The following is a 23,352-nucleotide window of genomic DNA, read 5'->3' as shown; positions in this document are numbered from 1 at the left end:
TGGGCATGTGGTGTTCTTCTCCTGGCTGGCTGAATCTCTCCTTTGTTAAGAGAATTGTAGTTGGCAAAGATCTTTTGTACCACTATGGTAGTATGTGCTTAGCAGATGAGTTTAATTGTTTCCCTACTCTTCTGCTACAAGTAAGCTTTGGATGAGAGACAAATAAACTTATCTGCTAATCAATTTTCGGTAGGGGGCAGGGTAAACTCATCCTCTAAGCAAGCTTTGGTCAGGAGACAGATAAACTCATCTACTAAGCTGGTTTCGGTAGTCGGAGACAGGTATACTAATCTGATAAGCAAGCTTTGGTTGAGAGACATACAATTATCTGCTAAACAAGGAGACAGGTTAACTCATGAATCCGTTAAGCAAGCTTTGGTGTTGGGCGGCAGATAAACTCTTCTGCTAAGCAAGTTTTGGGAGACGAACAGGTAAACTCAACTGCTAAGTAACCTTTGGTTTAGAGACAGGTTAACTCATCTGCGAAGCAAGTTTTAGTAGGGGGACAGGTAAATTAATCTGCTTAGCAAGCTTGGGTTGAGACACAGATAATCACATTTGCTAAGCAGGTTTCGGTAGTCAAGCAAGCTTTGGATGAGAGACAGTAGATAAACTTATCTGCTAAGCAGGTTTTGGTAGTGGGACAGGTAAACTCGTCTGCTACAAGCAAGCTTTGCATGAGAGACAATAAAAACTAATCTGCTAAGCAAGTTTTGGATGACGCACAGGTAAATTCAACTGCTAAGTAACCTTTGGTTAAGAGACAGATAATTTTGTCTGCTAAGCAAGTTTGGGTAGGTGGACAGGTTAACTCATTTACTGAACAAGCTTGGGTTAGGAGACATGTAAACTTATCTACTAGGCAAACTTTGGTTGAGAAGCTGATAAACTATTAAACAAATTTCCTAGGAGAAGGTAAACTCATTTGCTAAGCAAGTTGGTAGGGGAACAGGTAAACTCATCTGCTAAGCAAGCTTTGGTTGAGAGACAGATAAACTCATCTGATAAGCAGGTTTCGGTAGTCGGACAGGTAAACTCATATGCTACAAGCAAGCTTTGGATGAGAGACAAATAAACTTATCTGCTAAGCAAGTTTCAGTGGGGACAGGAAACATCATCCTCTAAGCAAGCTTTGGTCAGTAGACGGATATACTCATATGCTAAGCAGGTTTCGGTAGTGGGACAGGTAAACTCATTTCCTAAGCAAGCATTGGTTGAGAGAGAGATAAACTCATCCGCTAAGCTTTGGTCAGGAAACAGATAAACTCATCTGGTAAGCAGGTTTCGGTAGTGGGACAGTTAAACTTATCCGCTAAAGCAAGTTTTGGTAGGGGGCAGGTAAACTCTTCTCTAAGCAAGTAAGTAGTATCCGAGGGGTACAAAATATATTTGTCAAAGACTAATCTCTTAACAATAGAGAGATCCAGCCAGCCAGGAGAAGAAATCACATGTCCAATCTCCGCGACTGTAGTAGCTTCTATTGTCAAGAGCACTACCACAGATCAGCGCTATTCAATCGCTTCTTTTGTTCAGCTCAACTATTAAACAGATAAAGTCATCAGCTAAGCAAGTTTGGGTAGGGGGACAGATAAACTCATCTGCTAAGCACGTGCTACCCTAGTGGTACAGAAGATCTTTGCCAACTACAATTCTCTTAACAAAAGAAAGATTCAGCCAGCCAGGAGGAGAGACCACATGCCCAATCTTGCAGCGACTGTGATAGCTCCTATTGTTAAGAGCATGACCACGGATTGGTGCTATTCAATTGCTTCTTTTATTCAGCTCACTTATAAAATAGATAAACTCATCCGCTAAGCAAGTGGTACCATAGTGATACAAAAGATCTTTGCAAAAAATAGTTAAAAATAGAAAAACCACATGCCCGATCCCTAACTGTAGTAGCTTCTGATGTTAAGAGCAGTACCAAGGAAAAGCGCTGATAAATTGCTTCTTTTGTTCAGCTCAACAAAAAAACAGATACGCTTTTATAGTTAAGAGACAGATAAACTTATCTGCTGAGCAAGCTTGGAAAGGGCAAAGGTAGGGGGACAGGTAAACTCAACTGCTAATCAAGCTTAGTTTGGGAGACAGGTAAACTAATCCAATAAGCAAGCTTTGGTTGAGAGACATACAAATATCTGCTAAAGAAATCTGGGAAGGAGACAGGTCAACTCATGAATCCGTTAAGCAAGCTTTGGTGTTGGGTGACAGATGAGCTCATCTACTAAGCAAGCTTTGGATGAGAGACAAATAACCTAATCTGCTATGCAAAATTTGGGAGACGAACAGGTAAATTAAACTGCTAAGTAACCTTTGGTTGAGAGACAGATAAACTCATCTGCTAAGCATTTTTCGGTAGTGGGACAGGTAAATTCATCTGCTAAGCTAGCTTTGGTTGAGAGACAAATAAACTTATCTGCTAAGCAAGTTTCGGTAGGGGAATAGGTAAACTCATCTGCTAAGCAAGCTTTGGTTGAGAGACAGATAAACTCATCTGCTAAGCAGGTTTCGGTAGTGGGATAGGTAAACTCATCTGCTAAGCAAGCTTTGGATGAGAGACAAGTGAACTTATCTGCTAAGCAAGTTTCGATAGGGGGCAGGTAAACTCATCTGCTAAGCAGGTTTCGGTAGTGGGACAGGTAAACTAATCTGCTACAAGCAAGATTTGGATGAGAGACAAATAAACTTATCTGCAAAGCAAGTTTTGGTAGGGGGCAGGTAATCTCATCGTTTAAGCAACCTTTATTCAGGAGACAGATAAACTCATCTGCTAAGCAAGTAAGTAGTACCCTAGTGGTACAAAATATTTTTGTCAAAAACTCATGTCTTAATAATAGAGAGATCCAGCCAGCCAGGAGAAGAAACTACATGTCCAATCTCAGTGGCGAGTGTGGTAGCTTCTATTGTCGAGAGCACTACCACGGATCAGCGCTGTTCAATCGCTTCTTTTGTTCAGCTCAACTATTAAACAGATAAAGTCATCAGCTAAGCAAGTTTGGGTAGGGGGACAGATAAACTCATCTGCTAAGCAAGTGGTATCCTAGTGGTACAAAAGATCTTTGTCAAATACAAATCTCTTAACAATAGAGAGGTCCAGCCAGCCAGGAGAAAAACCGCATAACCAATCTTCAATTGTTCCTTTTGTTAAGCTCAACTATAAAACAGGTTAAGACATCTGCTTAGCAAATTTTGGTTGGGGACAGGTAAACTCATCTGCTATTTACCGACCCGAGAACATCAACTAATAGACTGAGCAATGCGCATAAGTTTGGATTTACGTACATGAAAAGTCAGTTTGGATTTATCATGTAAGTACACGATAAGTTGTTGAACTTATCGTGTACGTACACAATAAGTTTAGATTTATTATGTACGTACACAATAAGTTATTGTGTGTGTACACGATAAGTTTGGGCTAATCATGTAAGTACACGATAAGTTGTTGAACTTATCGTGTATGTACACGATAAGTTTGGAACTATCATGTACGTACACGATAAGTTATCGGTGGCAGCAGACTTACCAGATAAATTTCCACTGTTTACGTTGCTCTGAGCATGCGCATAATCACCAAGAACAATGGATATACCTGGTAAGTCTGCTGCTACCATATTCAATCATTTAACGACCCGGTTAGCGGGAGCTAATGAACATTTTTTCTTTTTCTTTTTATCTCTTCGTGTTATATTATTTTATTACATGGGGTTTCATAAAAATAAAAAAAACATCAAAGCATTGTCAACCCATGGCTATAAAGTATTGGTCACCATTGGCTCCATGCAAAATTAATGAGAGGTTTGTTACAGTCATAGCAATTTAAACTAAACCGTACAATGTCTAAAGCCGACGAGTTGTTCGCCTGAACTACTAAAAGTGCTTAGAGGGTACAAGTCATCACGTGATTTAAAAACGGCCTAATAACTTAAAATAAATTTGGGTTGAAAAATTGCGTGGTCGCGGTCGTCTGTCCGAGCACTCCAAAACATGGTGGAATTGTCCTTATTAGCAACTTCAGAAAAGTTTATTGTACAAACTCTCCAATATTCTTTACATAATTCGAGAATCGATAGAACAAAATGCACCATTTAAGCAGGCCTACAACAACAGCACTTTCCTCACGAGAACGAACAATAGTTTCTTGTACACATTCTTTAATAGTTTTCACATAATTTGAGGAAAAAACTCGACGATTAATTGAGCAAAATGGAACAATCATCCATGTAGGCGACCTACTTTAAGTTGTGTTGCAATTTCCTTTATTGGTGACACGACGCCTTGTTTGTCTGCGCTTGATACCCACGTGATCCAACGAGCGAAATCGGTAAACTTAGGCATTGTCTGCTCTCGCGATACTACAGCCATTGATGCATGCGATCTGCTGATGATACCGATAGGATATTGTTTACTCGACAAAATGTTGGCAATCTTTGCAGCTGGGTTTGTGGTTGTTTGCTTCTGCTCTATTTCTCACTGTGCCCTGACAGGTGAGTTTTTTTCTTCTAATTATACAGTTTTTTATCATTTATTTTAAAGATGCACGCAATTATGTTTTAGTTCTGCACCCAAGCTGTATAATATGACCCCACGAAATTACTTGTCAGTTATAGTAGGCCTACCTACTTAATTGTTTGTATTAATTGAGTGTATTTTACTCTTTGTATAGTCCATCTTCATATCAACAAAACTATATAAAACACTTGGCTTAAAAACCTTTTACAATCTTTTCAGTTTGTCGTTCTGTCAAAACTGTTAAATTGACCTTTATAATCGACAATCTTTCTGTTTGTATTTTGGTTTTTTTTTTCTTGGGCTGTTCCAGGAAAAATGCGCCATAAATGCCGTGACCTCAACCACTTTATTTTAATGAAACAAACAAATCTTAAACAGACCACATTAATAATAACATCAATTAATATTTTAGTTTCGCAATATCCACTAATTGGGGTTCTCAAAGCACATGAAAAGAAGATGAAAAACCCATAAGCAACTGAGAAAAGAAGGGACATAGGAAAATAAAAGAAAGAAGAAACTACTTAAAAGCTGTTGGGCAGAAAAAAAAATCAATCTGTCTTTAAATGTGTCCACGGTGCTTAATATTGTGTACCCATTGTGTATGATTCCAAAAGAACGGTGTCTAACTTCTATACCGAGCACTGACCAGTTAAACCTAAACTGACAAACAATCCTAAAACCTGGTCCATATTTCCTGAGAATGCGAATACGTTCAAAAATGTTGACGTCACAAATTCGCAACTAATAATTTGTTTACAAAATATTTGTAAATGAGGTGATTTTGTGAAAATGCCCTTCCCCCTTTTAGTTTTACACAAAACTCACGTGTGGCAAGACTAGTTGAAATGTGCTCACATTCGCTGCAAAAACAGAAATCGTATCGCATTCGCACTCACATGAAGTGTGAACCGGGCTTGACGTCTCCAAACCTTTTAAGTTTGTCTGTCGTCAGGTTGAAACCTGGCAGCTAATACTCTTAAAAATCGGACACTCAACAATATATGAAGTACTTGGCACAAGGGTGTAGCAATGAACACTATTGGTAATTATCAAAACAGTCTTCTCACTTGGTGTATCGAGAGCATATGAATAACAAACCTGTGAAGTTTGAGCTAAATTGGTCGTCCAAGTTGCAAGATAATAATGAAAGAAAAAACACCCTTGTCAGATGCTTGATTTAGAGACTTAAAATCTAACTCTGACGTCTCAAAATTAAATTTGGTTGAAAATTACTCCTTTGTCGAATTCAGAGGAAGCCGTAACTCACAATGCTTCATACTGTCAACCTCACCCATTACTCGTTACCAAGTAAGGTTTTGTGATAATAATTATTTTGAGTAATTACCAATATATTTGTAGTACTTGGTACAGGGTGTAATAACACTCTTAAAGGAATCCAAAGAGTATAGGACTACCATAAACTTAAAAAGGGCGCATATTTATCCCGTGAGCTTGATGCGCTTGGTTGGATGAATAATGGCTATCAGTACAACCTTGATGACAAACACACAACGTTGCTTGGAAATGCAAAAACACTGTAATTAGCCGTAGAAACCTTATGAGTAAGTGCAGGTAAATAATGGACATACTTGCTAACGGTCAAAAAACGAATTTTGTTTCAAACTTTCTTGGTGGAAGGGCCTTTGGGTGCAAGTAACCAAAATTGCATTATTAATTCCATATACAGCCCGTTGCCATGGTTACGGCTCGTTTTGATTTTTTTGCCATTTTGGGCCGGTTTTGGGGTCTGAAAAACTGTTTTTCTGCTCATTTTTTTACAACTCCACCCCACCAACATGCTAAATGATTTCAAAAAACCTAGTATATCACTACAAAGTATCATCCTTGGCCTTCCTTAAGAAACAAATATTGCTTTAAATATCACCCTTGTGCCATTTTTGCATCGTTTATTACAGTATATTTTTAGAACTCACAAAATCGCAAATTTTACCATGTTTTTGAACCCCAAAATGTCAACTTGCCAGGGGTCTCAGAAAATTGTCCTTTCGGCTGTGGTTAGGACCAACATTGGTATTCTCGTAACTGGTGAGAAAAACTTGGGCATTGTATCCTGTAGTGACAGTACTGCCTCAAAACTAGACCTTTTTTCCCAAAACGTGAAAAAAATGCTTTTTAAGGGTCTTTTCAAATAATATTGACATACTTGTCCACGGTGAAAAAAGGGAACATTTGTTCTTATACTTTGTACAAAGATTACATTTCAAATCATTATAACATACGTAGCCATGGTAACAGGTCATTTGTGTTTAGGCCGCTTTAAGCCGATTTGGGGGTCTGAAAAACTGTTTTTTTTTTAATATTTAAAACTCCACCCCACCACAATTTTTGTTTTTTACAACCTTTTCCATCACTACAAATTACCATCCTTGGCTTTACTTGAGACAACAAAGTATTTCTATAAATTTCACCCCAGCTGTGCTATTTTTAGAACGTGCATTAGAGTATGTTTTTAGAACTTGCAAAATCAACATTTGTAACCATATTTTTTACCTCAAAGTTTCATTATTTTTCCAGGAGAATATTTGCCTTTCGGTTTTGAGCGAAAAATGAGCTAAAAACCAGTTTTTCAGACCCCAAAATCGGCCCAAAATGGCCAAAAAACAAAATGAGACGTAACCATGGCAACGGGCTATATATGGAATTGAAAATGCAATTTTGTTTACTTGCACCTTCCACCCACAAAGTATAAAAAAAAAATCATTTTTTGACCGTGAGCAAGTATGTCAATTATTTACCTGCACTGACTCTCAAGTGTTTATTTTGACGTGTTACACAATGGGATTTTGTTTCTTCTGATATTGACGCTATCAGGAACCGCCGTCAATCTGGTACTGCAGAATCAACACATCACTGGGCTTGGCGACTTTAACAAAGCAAGGTTGCAATGGCGATGAAGACATCGTTGAATAATATTGTTTTTACAAATCCTGCTGTCAATTTGGCCATGATCGATTATAGTATAGCTGCATAGTTTGAGTGTTAAGGAGGCATGCAGGCAGCGGCTTACTGATAGTTAACATGTTTTGTCCCACAACAAAACTGAGTCTATCCTTTTTGGATCTAAGCCAATGAAGGAACTGGACACTATTGGTAGTTACTCCATTTTGTTAGCATAACAACTTATATTATATAAGTATAGTATGTATATTATAAAACTAGCAGTTGATATGTTGTGAAAAACGTATCCATTTGAAGTTATGTTGCTTTTGAGAAAGAGTTAATTTCTTACTCAATTAATAAAAGCTGCAGGCCAAAGATATCCAGTGCCTTTAATTTAATGAAAAACCTTACGCAAAATGTTATGATTATTGATTAATCCTGCCACACCATCGTAGGCAATTAAGATATGTTATATGCGCATTTTCCAAACATCGTTTTCTTATTCACTATGTATGTAACGTGTCCAGCTAATGTCAAGAATTATTTGAGTTAATTGGTTACGCAGTAATTAATTTCTTTTCCTAATTAGCTAACCTTTTAGGGAAGTGGACCCCCCCTTTTTGTATCTTGAGAGACGACAGAGTTTATATTGCTACCACACATTACTCAACAATTATGTTTAAAAGGTCGGTCATGGTTTCGTGAGTTCTAAATGAGTTATTTACATGGCCAGCTAAGATTATTTCTGTCTCTTGGCACACGATAAATTTGTATATTTTTGGGTGTTTAATTATCCAAGTTCTTAATGGCATTGCAATGGCCTTATTTACTACCACACGATCCAATTTAAAGAAGAGAAAACAAAGATTTAAACAACGTAGGACTAATTCGACTCCCCCAGTCTAAACACTTTGCAGAAATGACTTAAAGGCAGGAATGACTTAGAGGCACCCAACACTATTGGTAATTACTCCAAATAAATGCTAGCCTAAAACCTTACTTGGTAACGAGCAATAGGGAGCTGTTGATTGTACAAAACATTGTGAGAAATGGCTCCCTCTGAAGTAACGTATAGTTTTCGAGAATGAGGTAGTTTTCAACGATTATGATTTCGTGACCTCAGAAATAGATTTGAGGACTCGAAGTTAAGCATCTGAAAGCACACCACTACGCATGAAATGGTTTTTTCTTCCATTATTATCTCGCAACTTCGGCGACAAATTAAGTTCAAATTTTCACAGCTTTGTTATTTTGTGCACATATGTTGGGATACAGCAAGTGAGAAGACTATCTTTGACAATTACCAGTGTCCAGTGTCTTTATATCACACACGATTTAATTAAAAGTTTTAAATGTTAACAATATTGTTCATGAGTTCTAAATGCGTTATTTACAAGCTCACCTTATGTCAAGGTTGTTATGTCCCTTGGCAACAAGATAATTTGAATGTTTGTTTAATCAAGTTACTACCACATAATCCAATTTGGAGAAAAAAATAATCCCATAAAAACGTAATTCGACTCCCCTGAGTCTAAACACTTTGCAGAAATGACTTGAATAGTTATGCTCATCGGAGGGTTTCTGTGTTTCTGTACGATGGTGATGAATTTGATTTGTCTTGTTCTGGGGGAGATTGTTACACCCCTCCAAACTCAGTTAAAGGAACTGTGTACACGTTTGGTAATTACACAAATATGTATAAACTTACTGGTAACAAGCAATGGAGAGCTGTTGATAGTATACAACATTGTGAGAAACATCTCCCTCTGAAGTAACGTAGTTTTTGAGAAAGATGTAATTTCTCGCTAAAACAATAAAAGACTTCTGGCCAGAAGCTTTTTATTCATATATCGGAAATTACTCTATTTTGTACAACAGGTGTATTTTTCCTTTCAGCATTTTCTTGCAACTTCAATGAGCAACTGAGTCCAAATTTTCACAGGTTTGTTATTTTATGCATTTCTTTGGATACACCAAGTGAGCATACCGGTCTTTGACAAATACCAACCGTGTTCATTGCCTTTAAATAGGGCAATTAAATTTGACTATATAGTCTTACCAGTAAAAACGTTGTAAACTGTGATGAAAATGCCTGTGCTATAGCATGCACCATTCGAGCATACCCGGGGGAAAAATACATGCTGGCGACTGGGCGCGAACGGAAGGCAAATAAATAACTGTGTTTTTGGAGCGTACTTCTTGTTCTAAGGGTCAGGGCCCAATTTAATAGTACTGCTTAACGGTAAGCAAAGTTTCGTGCTTACTCTTGCAGACAAATTTGCTAAGGTGCAATGACTGCGTATAGACATCTCTTTTGTTGATAAACAAGCCGGATTTGTTGGCATGGTCGGCCGATTGTAAGTAAAACACTCAATCATAAAAACAGAAGTTTAAACCGAATTAAACATTAACTGCAAGCTTCCAAATAACAAAAACACATTTCATAATAAGTCGTTTTGTTTTTAACAATATTCAACACAAGTTTTGAAATTGTGTGTAACATTGTTTACAAACAGTAGCGATCTGTTTTTGTTTTGCATTTATGGCTTTCTATAGCTTTCCAAACTGGGTTGGCAATTCGGGCTGTGACGTTGCAAAGAAAAGGTCTATTTCATTAACAGGTTAGCAGAAAAATTGGGCGGCCACATGCGCGTTCACCATGGATTTGCATTTTGCCGTCACTTATTTTTGTGCAGTAAGCACCGAAGGTTAGCATGACTTTTCGTGTGCCTACGGTAAGCAGAGATGTGAAAAGAGATTCGCATAGTAAGCACAAAATCGGCCGCTAGTAAGCAGCGCTATGACATTGGGACCTGTACAGTGTATAGAAGTTCCGTGGACGTTTCTGAAAACTTACCAACTTAACCATGATGCAATTTCGAGGCATAGTTATGCGGTGGCTCGTTATATTTTACTTTTGAAGTGCCATAGTTTCCGAGAAAGAAGTTATTTTCCACGAATTTGAATTCGAGACCTCATCAGTTTTAGAACTTGAGGTCTCGAAATCAACCATCTAAACGCGCACACCTTCGTGTGACAAGGGTGATTTTTTCTTTCATTCATATCTCGCAAGTTCGATAACCGATTGAGCTCAAATTTTCACAGGTTTGTTATTTTATGTATGTTGAGATACACCAATATGAAGGCTAGTCTTTGACAATTACCAATAGTGTGCACTGCCTTTAAAACATCTTTCTATGCATTTTATAACACAAAGGGTTACAAACGGTTTTCATTGACCAACTCGCCCAATCCCCGCTAACGTAACCTTTCATTTTCAATGCCGGAAATTTGCTTCGTATATCCGCGGTTGCCATAATCGAGTTTTTCAATCAAGGTGAACAAAAAAAAACTTTTTACTTGTATTTCGTCCGTACTCGTATTAAAAATAGGTCTATAATGTAATTATATCTGTAATTGTTCCCTCCGTGCCTTGAAAGGGATTCAGGCCTGAAGTCTTTCGATATTTGTGTGAAAAATTACCTCTTTCTCAAAATACTGAGCCGTTTCTCAAGTTTTTTTTTTACCATCAACAGCTCTCTATTGTTCGTGACCGTTTTTCATGTTGTGAAAAAGTGACACACACATTTAGTCTAAAATTAGTCAAGTCAAGGTGACTGGGCGGAAAAACTGTCAAGTCTAATTCACTCCATATAGGTCATGTTGAGAAGGTTACTCGACGATGCCTTTTTTGCATGAATCAATAAAATGCAGTATTTACTGCACCTATACATAAACAGCCTATTAACTTAGTAGATGGTAGTTTGCACCAGGCAGGGGATAAAGAATATGAATTTTGGTTTTCGGAAAAACACTATAATTACACTCGGTACTTTCCCGAAATCTGTGTACAACAAAACATCAGTATCACAGACATATCACTCGGGTGGGATTCGAACCAACGATCTTTGAAAATCCAGATTAGGTGTCTTACCAACTAGACAACCGAGATTGCCCGGTAGGTAGAGGCAGTCGAATCTGTCATATCAGCAGTGGGTACCGCAATGAATTATAATCTGCTATAATATTGGAATAATGCACATGACCACTTTAAAGGAACACGTTGCCTTGGATCAGACGAGTTGGTCTATAAAAGCGGTTGTAACCGTTTGTTATCAAATGCATATGGTTGGAAAGATGTCTTAAAAGTAGAATACAATGATCCACACAAGTTTGCCTCGAAATTGCGTGGTTTTCCTTTTACTGTGCGAACTAACACGGTCGGCCATTTATGGGAGTCAAAAACTTGACTCCCATAAATGGCCGACCGTGTTAGGAAAACCGTGCAATTTCCAGGCTGGTTTGTGTGGGTCATTATATTCTACTTTTACAACATCTTTCTACCCACATGCATTATATAAAAAAAAACGGTTACAAACGCTTTTAGCACATGTGGTAAATTTTGTATTTTGCTATGAGGACACTTACCAATAGTTGCATTATAGTTTCGAAAAACTGTATTTCAAATAACCAAGAACAGGTAACTTTTTTTTCAATTAACCAACATTTTAATCTAGCCCAAGTAAACAAAAACCATCACTAAATGAATTATAGGGAGGTTTTGCATGCGAACGGATACGGTTAGTGCGACGGATACGTCGTCGTTATGACGTCATACGTCACTCGCTATCCGCTGTACGTGCAGACGACACTGATATCCTGCTAGCTACACGTATAAGTAGGTTACGGATAGCTAAACGGATGCGTATGCGTATCCGTTCGCGTGCGCAACCTCCCTAATGTTTGTGATTCCAATGTTGTTTCTCCATTTTTGTTTTTGCGTGCAATAAGTGGTTGTGAAGGTTATTTTTGTAATAGGCCTAGGTTCGGTAAAAAATCATTTCCTAGTAATTTCACACCAGGCTACGAGAGGACACACAAAAGAAAGTTTAACAATCGGGTCAAACAAAGGAAAATATTGATAATGGATTATTATGATCAGAGGTCTGACAATATAAAGGGGATGTAAGGCTTGAATAGTTTATGTGGACACACACAAGAAGGAGGGAGGAAGGATAACATCATACCCAAAATACACTTTAACAATAACACATTTATCCAGGTTACAAATTTACAGGGTTAATTTTTCTAATAATAGTCAGCACAATGCCAAGAGCTGCATGTTGTTAGAGTAGTAGTTAGAGTTCTAAAATATAATAAGGCATATTTTACGCATACGTTGTCATCCTTTTCGTTTTTGTCATATAGAGAAAAATAACAAATTACTTTAAGTTCGGAAGATATAAGCCACACAGAGAACAGTTTACCTATAAAGTGCCTCTCGTTATTACGTACAATTTTCGTCCTTTTCGTTTCGTCATTGGTAAACAAATTATATCAGTTAAAAAAAAAAAAAGAATAAGCTCAAGAGAACAGTATAGACCTTTATCATGCTGCCTCCATCTTGGTCATGTACCTCAGCAAAAGAAATGCTACTGATCATTTTGCAAATACATTATATAAGAACCAGACGATGTTGTTCTTCCAGCCTCGATTTGGTAACATTGATATCAATGGAACAAATTCAAGATGGCTGCGTATTTTGTGCAAATTTTCGGCCTTTTCGTTTCGTCATTGGTAAAAGAAATTGTTTCCATTTCGGAGAGGATATAAGCCCCCAGAGAACAGTATACATTTAAGTGCATCTCGTTAACGGCCAGTTGTAATATTTATGGCAGTTTTTAATTATACGAGGCTAAAAAAGGTTGTTTTAATACCTGGCATCAACAGGTCAAACTTATTTGGTAAGCCGTTGTTTTTGCAGCATCATCACCATGAACAAAAGTTACATGTAACTAGGGAGCGCGGTGTTCAGCATAAGTAGTAGAGCTGCATTTTATTCATTTATCATTTTATTTATTTTGTTGCTGTGAAGGGGGAAATTACAAAATGTTCTTTATAAACTCTTGCCATTGACTTTACCAACACACACCAATGACGGTCTATATTATTTTAGTGCTATAGCTTTAGTTCTTCACACAAAATGGTGAGCCTTTTCTTCCGACCACATGTTACAGTTAATCGCTTTGGGAGGCTGGACGGTTCGTGGCTAATTTAGGTTGAACATTCTTAACAGTTTCAGACTTGCAAATGATTTAAAGAAGCACAGCGACTACCACTGTCAATTTAGAATCGTGGTTAGAGTTCCAAAAGATACCCACGGGCGTCCTTGGAAAAACAAATAATCTTAATTTCAGAACTATTGATAAGCCCACAGGGAACAATACGCCAATTGGTGGCTCTCGTTAAAGGGCCACTGGTACGACTTATGGCGGGTTAATTACAAGGTTATAGACACAATATTTGTTGACGGTTTTTACCTGTCATAAGCAGGTTGTGTATATACTTAGTTGCTAATAAAGCCGTTAGTTTATCAGTATCATCAACAAACAATACTTCTTTGGTTACATAAGAGTATAGTGTTTGAAAAGCTACAATACTTCATGGTCAAACATTAAATGTTCATGTTATACTGTTGAAGGGGGAATTTACAAATACTCTGTAAAATCGCTTGCCATTGACTTGACCAACACGTCCCAATGTCATTTTGTTTTGCCCATTACATGTTTCTTTCTAGATTTACCACTGCAAGGAAAACCATCGAGTCAATCATCAACAGCAACTGCATACAGTGGCACACCTTTATCGGCGTCTTTGGCTCTCGATGGAAAACCCTCCTTAACAAGTTTCTTCGACCTCTCGTGCACACATACAGGTGAGATGAATACCGGACCCTCGCAAACTCGGCACCGTTTTCGACAGGTGTCGAGCTTGTATGTGTGCATGTGCCGAGTTTGCTAGGTGCCGAGTTTGTCGGTGCCGTCGAGTTTGCAAGGTGCTGGGTTTTTGTGTGCCGAGTTTGCAACGTGCCGGGTATAATGTGGGTGCCAAGTTTGTGTTTACCGAGCTTTCAAATAGTAAAAATAACAAACCACAAGGAAAACTGGCTGGGTAAATTTGTTAAATAGTTTTGGGTTGAGCAAAGAAAAAATCTACTAAGGAAGGACTTGAACCCACGACCTCCGTATATAGAATCACGATTTAGACACAAATATATGGGTGTCGCAGGCTCAAGTCTAGACTTGATGACAAGTCGTTAGGCGCTGCCTATTAATTTGTCTGCCTTTCATGCAACAGTTCCAGTGCGATGTTACACATGCAACAGTCGTAGGTAGCGCGAGGGTAATTGCGACTGACTCACACACACATACTGGGATCGAGGGTGTGTGTATCGTCCCCGTAGCTACACCGCGCTGTAACTACACACCGCGCTTAACAATTTACCGTCTTGACTTCAAGACTAGCTCAAGTCCCGCTCTAGTAATGTTTTCTTTGTTCAACCCCAAACTGTTTGGTTGTCCATTTTACATAATAAGTTTTGTTTTTTGGTTATTTTGAGTTACGGAACGTGATCCTTGGTGGAAGGTGGACTTACAATCGACGCACTGTCTGGGAGAAATCACCCTGATCAATAGAGGCGACTGCTGTGGTATGAAACAACGTTTCCAATACTTTCTCAATAAATTGAATAAGCAAAAATAAACTTGGGGATACATCATGCTGTGCTCCACTACATAATGCCAGTCCTTATCTGGATGTTACCCCTATTCGTGTATGGGAGTAAGAAGGTCCTTGACTAATTCAAGCAATTTGGTCTTTTTTTTGCGCTATGTGTGTCTTTTTGACGAGGGGGGGGGGGTGTCACACAAGAACGACAGCCCCCCCCCCCCCCTGTTATGGTTCTGGGGTGGATTTCACAAAACTAGTCTTATCTCGAGTTAGGACGAGTTAATCATCCTAACTTAGGACTAGCTAGCCTTCACTTTTTAGTATCTCCTAGGATAGTCCTAAATTAGGAAGAGTCCCAACTCTTTATGAAATCGACCCCTGGGCGTGGTACAGCTTAAATCGCGGATCTGTGTCCCACATGCCCTGCCTGTCAAACTCCTTCTTCGACACGTCTGTCGAGCAACCCTCATGTTTTCTCTCTCCTTTATTGATGATTGATTGATGATGATTATCTTGAGGTGAGCGCCTAGACGATGCTGCCGTACGGGCGGGTACAAACGACGACATTTACCAGAACGGCATCTGTGGCTCTCGAGTAACATCTGCCCAAGCATCGATCCTTGGGGGACTCACCACGATTACTTGTGACCCACCCGTTGTAGCCCAGCACGTGAGTGTGGACCTTGTTGGTGGTTCGGAAATACTGTCTCTTTGCGAAGTGGCGGTGAAAGAGTACCCGATGAAAGAATGCCTGCCAAAAACAAGTAAAGCTGACAGATTAAATTATTTTAAATTAGCTATTTTGTTTCTTCAAATTAAAGGACCTAAGTTTTCCGCAACAGTAACTCTTACACCCGGTTTCAAAAAAGCCGCGCCAGATTTGCGCTGAACCAAATAAATAAGGAACGACTCAAGGTCGACCCAAATACATTTTGGTTTCAGACAGGCGAACTTAACATAAAATTTACATTGGCTCAGCACAGCTCACGACAAGATCGACGTCTGAAACCAAGACGCGCTCCAGAGTCGTTCCGAGTGACTATGCAGCAGTCGATCTTACGGCTTCTAGTGCATCCATTCGCTCCTAACTGTTTCAGACGTTGAACTTTTCATGTACTTAACATCCGGTTCCAATAGGCACCACAGAATTTGGTTCGGTGCGATTCTGGAGCGCCTGTCTGAAACGGGTGTCAATCTGTTTCAATAAGTGTATAAATGTTGCTGAGCTATTTTTTTAAAGACAAAAACTATGGTACATGGTGTCACTTATCATTCGCTTCAGATGTACTTGCCTTCTGCACCCGCACAATATAATGGACAGCTGGATTTTGAAACGCCACGGAAGGACAAGGCAAACACTATGCCCCTTCGGCTGGCTTCGCCAGTAAAATGACATAACAAGGGCACTGAAAAGATGGTGCTTACTTCAAAGAAAGATAGAACCGGAAACCGCGTGTCCATCCTATGAAGAGATGAAGAATCATATTTTGACAACCTCATGAATGCATTGCTTTGGTGAAAGGGCGAAACAAAGTGTTAAAGTGTAATTTTATTTTGTCTTTCAGCCACGTTAGCTCCATCAGTAGCACCAGTCACCCCGATGGGCCCGACTTTTACGAGAAACTGCATGTCGACTTTGGTCTACACAGAAACCTGCATGGACAATCAACCACTGGCGTCAACCCACGCTGCGTCACCGATGACGTGTTTCATGGAGTGCAGACGTCACGACAACTGCACATCATTTGACTACGTCATCACTTCTCGACGTTGCCGATTTTTCAATGCAGAGGATTGGAAACTTGTCCAGCAGTCGGATTGTTTGATGTATAAGGTGGCCTGTGGTTTACCTAAACAAAAGTGCACGTAGTTGCCATATTAAGATGTGAGTGTGATTCGTACAGTTTCATATCTTATGTATCTTCTTATAAATGGAAGGTATAGACCATGTGAACTTTGTTTACAATAAGTGTGATCTTGTACATTCTTTAGCTATTCTGGCAGGCAAGATACTGCACTGGTCATATGGGAAAGTTGACATTTTGTCTCATAATTCCCACATAAAACTAAGAGTTATGAAAGACAAAGCTGGACAAGTTTTGAGATGTGCCCACTTTCATCATATCAAAAGTTGATAAGAATTAGACAGTGCAATCTCCATAAAATATAAGATTGAATGTTTTTTTCCATTGAGCTGTGTACAAATCGTGCCTGCAGGAAGTCCAGGCCTGGTTGCTCCTTTGTAAACATGTGATGTCACAGGTTATATCGTCGATACGTTTGGTAACCATAACATTTCACTCCGAATAATGTGGTTATGTTGTTATCCACAACACCAAATATTTATGTTGTTATCCACAACACCCAATATTTATGTTATTATCCACAACACCCAATATTTATGTTGTTATCCACAACACCCAATATTTATGTTGTTATCCACAACACCCAATATTTATGTTGTTATCCACAACACCCAATATTTATGTTGTTATCCGCAACACCCAATATTTATGTTGTTATCCACAACACCCAATATTTATGTTGTTATCCACAACACCCAATATTTATGTTGTTATCCACAACACCCAATATTTATTTTGTTATCCACAACACCCAATATTTATGTTGTTATCCACAACACCAAATATTTATGTTGTTATCCACAACACCAAATATTTATGTTGTTATCCACCAAATTTTGAATCTGAAAAGCGTTCTTGCCAGTAACGCTTCTCAGATTGTTTAACCATAGGAGATTATTTTCCTGCGTGGATAAAAATGTGTGGACGTATGGTGTTTCAACTCCCTACTACGATGTGGGAAACGCTTTTTTGTAACACTTTAAACACAAATCACTTTTACTTATGACACCGAAATACCAGTTTTTACTATAAATATGTTTAAATGTTTTTATTTATTTCATGAATCATAATATATAGAATACATACGCAATCGTATTTGCTGAAACCTATTAAGAATTATTCATAAATAGGTCATAAAAACCCGCATACAGTTCCCAAGAATAAATAGAATGATGCGAAGGTACAAAAATAGAGTGAAATATTTGGATTTTTAACTCGAGCTTTTTTCTTTTCATTTAGAAATGCAGTACTTGAACTTCCATGAGAAAATGTATAGCTGTTTGAAAGACAATTTTACACAATTCGATTACGTGTTATAGGTATGAGTACAATACAAGGAAAACAGTATTATATTAGTATTAAGGCCCTGTTTTAAAGATAAAATACAATTATTATTGATCGACCATTACCAACCCACTATACAGGAGCACGTTGCCTACATATTTGGGCGCTTTGGGCTACAAAAAGCGTTTGTTAAGAAGTGGATATGGTTGGAAAGATATTTTAAAAGGGGGAATTTAATAATCACACAAATGGTGCAATACCCATTATTTACAATACACCGTTGGTATTTTGTGAATGAAAAGCTCAGAAAAGGACCGACACCAAACTGCATAATTTTGAATGCATGACGTTGCACCGTTTATGGGCATGGACATCGTTAATATTGGTCTCAAAAACTGCCGTATTTTGGCAAAATGAACGACCGTCTCATTATTTTGAGTATGGGAAGAAGCTGTTGTTGTTAAAGCCATTATACACTTTTGGTACAGAAACAAAAATAAAAGATCACAGATTTACAAATAACTTTCAGGGTTTACAGAAGGTAATAGTGAAAGACTTCTCTTGAAATATTATTCCATGAAATGCTTTACTTTTTGAGAACATTGAAACAATAATTATCAATTCTCGACATCGAGAATTACGGATCTATAGTAAACACATGTCATGACACGGCGAAACGTGCGAAAACAAGAGTGGGTTTGCCCGTTATTTTCTCCCGACTCCGATGACCGATTGAGCCTAAATTTTCACAGATTTGTTATTTTATATATAAGTTGTGATACACGAAGTGTTGGCCTTTGGACAAAACTGTTTACCGAAAGTGTCCAATGGCTTTAGTGTGGAGGTTTTTTTTAAGCGTCTTGAATTTTGGTCATTTCGACATGAGATAACGTCAAGATCCCGTCTACAACTCTTTTTATTGTAATTTTTTTAGTTGTCGCTTAGCTTTAGTAGGTTTTTAAACTTAGTTCTAACAATTTTGTTTTCGTGCAAAATTTTTAAGGAAAGCTCATAAAAACGCTATTTAAAATTTACATCTAAATTTTCGGGTCACATTCGCCAAAAAACGTAGGGCATACCCAGCTTGGAAGGTAAAGCATGGAATAAATTAATTTGTTATAAGTTAAGTATTCATGAAGCATCTCCATTTTGATTGGTTTATTTTAATGGTTACATAAAGCCTCCCGTGTTTGAATCCATATTCGTAAGAAATATTTGATTGTTCAGGTGTCTCCTATGTGGTTTGTACACACCTTGGAGAAAGGCCGGGTAGGAAGGACAGGGAGCTGGGTTTGGGGTGTTGGGATGAAGGGGCAAGTATGTAGTAACCAATGAGAGGTAAATGACCTTGTTAATAGTCGTTTCTTGGTTATGTTTTGTAAAAAAAAACAAAAAAAAAAAAAAACATTACGCAAAAGGGCAACTCAAGTGAAGGCTAGAGAGAACAACAACAAAACAGTTGAAGAGAGAGAGAGGGAGAGAATGTATTTGTATGTACATTGTTCTTAAACTGGGATAGTTTGCAAGATGGTGAGAAACAACACAGGGAGTTACAAAGTGCACTATATCTGACAGCATTGGCCTATGGAACTACATGTATGAGAGTGACTAGGTAGATGATCAAAGTGAGTGAACAAGCAGAAAGTGTGCAGTACAGAAAAAAACACTCTCTGTATTTTGTAGTTTCCCTTTTTGATCTTTCGGTATTCGTGTTCCCATAACCAATTATGTGTAAATTTAGTAAATTAGACTAGCTCTGGCAAAACCCTTATAAATATATTTTGAGTCAGTTTTCAAAGGTGAGGTATTAAGGAAAGGAAAAATCAAAATCCGACATTTTCACTTGTTATTCAGAATTTGTGTAACAATGAGTGATGAGTGACGGTAAGAATTGGGAATTTTTTCCTTTTGATAATTATATACATGTAGATTGTTCTTTGGGATAAAAATTTATTTACAAAAACAATCTCACTTTCAAAAGTTGTTTCAAAGTTTAGGGTTTTGCTAGAAGGAGTCGCATTTTAAATAAGTTAAACCATTTTTAGTCGCCCGCCGTTTTCTATTTGCACTCTACTTTACCATGTCATTATGCTGTTATCTACTTAATGCACGACTGTTTGTTGGAATAAAATTTTGTTGCAAGAAACATGCATAGAAATTACTAATAATGTGAGAAATGTTACGTATTAAATTTATGCATAGTCAAATTGTTTTCATAAAATTACAGCATTTCTTATTATGTATACCATATTATTTCATTAATAAATTTATTCATGTACAATTATCATTATTACAATCCAATTTACATATTCATTATTATCACTGAATGACAACATCCAGAGGTAGCGTAATTCCTGCTGACCCTTCCCAAGATGACGTCATAATATTATCAGACAACAATTTTGAAGTTGATATTTTCTTTAAAATAATACGCTTATTTAGTTTTAAAAAAAAATGAAAAGACAAAGCACACAACAATTTGAATAGTGTTTTTCAGTAAAAAATAAGAAAAGAGGAAATTACTGAGCTGATCAGCTGCAAAAGCAACATGTCTGAATATTCGGCATCCATGTTGGATTTTGAATACAAACCACATGTCACGTCAAAAAAGTTCCACTCGGCAAAAATATAATGCCAGCCCAAAACCAATAGTACACGTAATATGTGAATTTGCACTCGACTGGTTCTAAGGTATCTTTCTAATAAATAGTTTTGTTCATAGTTTCTGCTCTACAGCTTGATGTAATTGCTACATTAACTGGGAGGATATAAGGTTGGTTGCATAATAACAACAGAGGGCCTCCTGCTGCAAACTATTGTGGAATTCAACAACCTATTACACCAGTTAGATTTCTGTCTGGTACAATGAGTGAATTGGTCATAAACGAACAGTCAGTTTAGATTCCACAGATTAAAAAAACAGTTGCCACATCTCATGAATTTAAGAAGGCATGCATTTGTTTACCAACCTCCACACAGGAAAAACCCTGGTACAACTGTGCCATACGCATTCATTCAGAATCTGTCTGTCAATGTCCCCATCTCTTTTGAAACTATGCAAAAGTTTACCTCCAGCAATGTGGAATAGCAACTGCCTTCTATAGTAAGAGGAGTTCAAATTTAAGCACACAGTGTAACTGACTTTATTCTTATCGGGAAACTACGCCCTAAAGAATTCCTTGATACACAAAATGTGTATTTTGTTGGAAATTTAAACGCAAACGTAGCAAAGTATTTTGGAATGCATCGTTAACTTGTTCATGTGAGCAATGACTTAAAAAGGTGTAGTGCAACTTTATTCTTAAAGGGACACATTTTCATCTGATTGGGCGCTTCGGGCTGTCAAAAGCATCTAATACGAAATGACTATGGTTTGAATGGTGTTTTAAAAGTAGAATATAATGATAAGACTTAAGGCTGTGCAAGGTGGAAAAAGTAAGGTTTGAAGTGACACCCAGTAAGAAATCTCTTCTGTGAGTAAAATGTTGAGTAGCACAAACCAACTCTTCTCAGAGCCACCACTTCTCACAAAACAGATTTATACATGCTGTCGTCTCAGACCTAACTTACTTACAATACAATGATTCAAAAATCATCCCTTGAAAATGTGTGATTTTCATTTTACTTTGAGAACAATTACCAGTTTGGCATTTCATTTTTAACTCCATAAAGATTGTGTTAGTTTACGAAGTAAAAGGAAAACCACAAAACTTCAAGGGATTTTTGTGGGCATCATTGTATTCTACTATTAAGAAAACAACTTTTCAACCATACTCGGTTCATAACAAACTCTATTTCATAACCCAAAGCACCCAATCCTAGGGCAAAAAAATTCCCTTTACCAACACTTTACAAGGAAAACAATTCTTCATGCGATAAAGATTTGACGAAACTGGCAAGATGATGTTAAGTAAACTGCAGCTGGCTGACCATGTTCGGTCGGAGCACAAGGGTGGTTTCGGTCCACTGGTTTGGTTTCTTCATCATGTCTTCCCAGGCTTTGATTTCCTGGCCCTTTGCGTCGTTCCAGCTTGCTGGTTTATTCTGGTACTCTCCTGGTGAATCAAAGTTATAAAAATGGGAACTTTAAGAAAGGATTTATCTTTAAGAAAGATTTATTCATGCTTCTATGTCAAATATTACAAGTAAAAGATTTAAAAACAATAATAAATAATCAAAATATAAGAGCACAACAACTTTGGATAAATACTACTCAACAAATTTGAATAATTGAAAAGCAAATTGGTAGTAAATATTTGGTAGTTATTTCGAAGAAAAAAAATTGGTAGTTAAATAGTGGTAATAATATTTATAGGTTGGCAGCGATATTAAATAGTTGTGCAAAAGCCATGACACATTATTATATTTACACTAACCAATAGTGGAAAAGAAGTGTATAACTGATTAAACAATCCCGCAGAGTCTTTATTGTATATTATATACTACTATTATAAATTTCTCAATAATGAAACCGGGCTAACTGATATACAGAATTCTTGAATGTAATATCATACATAAATGCACACAAAACAAAGTTATGCAGGGAAAGAAGAAAAGGGAGAAAAGATGAGGTTACAAACACAGTAATTAGGTCAATTAAAGTGCAATCAAATCAATTCATTCAAGTTTAATTGATTGATAATAAATCAATCATTGGTTTCAGAAAATATACAAATCTATTAGCATCTTCAAACACACATGAAAACTGAAAACTTAACGAGACTGATAATAGCAAACTTAGCAACCCTTTTATAAATTCAAGGAATGCAAAATTGAACAAAAATGGCAATAAAATATTAACACATTAAGATCAAAATAACCAAACGAGGTATAATAGTCAAATCCCCTTTTGTACATTAAGGGATTCAGTGTTAATTATGTCACAGGATGGGAAACAGTGTGATGGAGGAGTAACTTAAACTGGTTGACTCGCAGGTACAACCATTGTGTAAACCTCTTTTATGGGAAGTGTTGGCTCTGAAAAGAGCGAGTGTGTTCTCCTGAAGACGAGAGCAGTGAAATGTCAAGACAAAGTGCCACTTTTCAGAACCAACATTCCTCCAACAAGAGATTTACACAAGGTTGTACCCGCAAGTTATAGTTTCTTCTTATTTCCACCACATTGCAAAGCTTCAACATCACTTTAATATGATAGAGGTTAATTGCTGGAGATGGAATCAGGAATGTCATACTATCAAGGCTGACGGTTGGGAAGTAAGGGGAGGGGAAGTGTCATGGCCGAGCGGTTAAGAGCACCGAACTCAACCTGTCCTGCCCCCGA

The 23,352-nt window shown here is 37.6% G+C and overlaps 2 protein-coding genes across 4 annotated transcripts in view; one reads left to right on the top strand and one right to left on the bottom strand.

Moving 5' to 3' along the window:
• The first annotated feature begins 4,406 nt into the window (after nucleotides 1–4,406).
• Nucleotides 4,407–17,632, top strand: LOC139946775 (uncharacterized). Its single transcript, XM_071944468.1, has 5 exons — nucleotides 4,407–4,484; nucleotides 13,991–14,128; nucleotides 14,813–14,902; nucleotides 15,441–15,686; nucleotides 16,488–17,632. The coding sequence occupies exons 1-5, from the start codon at nucleotides 4,415–4,417 to the stop codon at nucleotides 16,790–16,792; spliced, it is 849 nt and encodes a 282-aa protein (XP_071800569.1). The 5' UTR covers nucleotides 4,407–4,414; the 3' UTR covers nucleotides 16,793–17,632.
• A 226-nt stretch (nucleotides 17,633–17,858) lies between these two features.
• The window catches only part of LOC139946774 (synaptotagmin-like protein 4), an 84,414-nt gene continuing 78,920 nt past the window's right edge, over nucleotides 17,859–23,352 (bottom strand). For 2 of the 3 annotated variants that reach the window (XM_071944466.1, XM_071944467.1), the window contains one exon: nucleotides 17,861–22,126. In XM_071944466.1, coding sequence (XP_071800567.1) covers nucleotides 21,978–22,126 — 149 coding nt within the window. In that variant the 3' untranslated portion in view covers nucleotides 17,861–21,977. Of the gene's footprint in view, nucleotides 22,127–23,352 lie in introns of all 3 variants that reach the window. The other variant, XM_071944465.1, reaches the window with a different exon arrangement.

Source organism: Asterias amurensis, chromosome 14, assembly GCF_032118995.1.
Source record: "Asterias amurensis chromosome 14, ASM3211899v1".
In the NCBI taxonomy this organism is placed as follows: Eukaryota; Metazoa; Echinodermata; class Asteroidea; order Forcipulatida; family Asteriidae; genus Asterias; species Asterias amurensis.
Note: the sequence above shows the minus strand (reverse complement) of the source record. Positions and strands in the feature narration are given on the sequence as shown.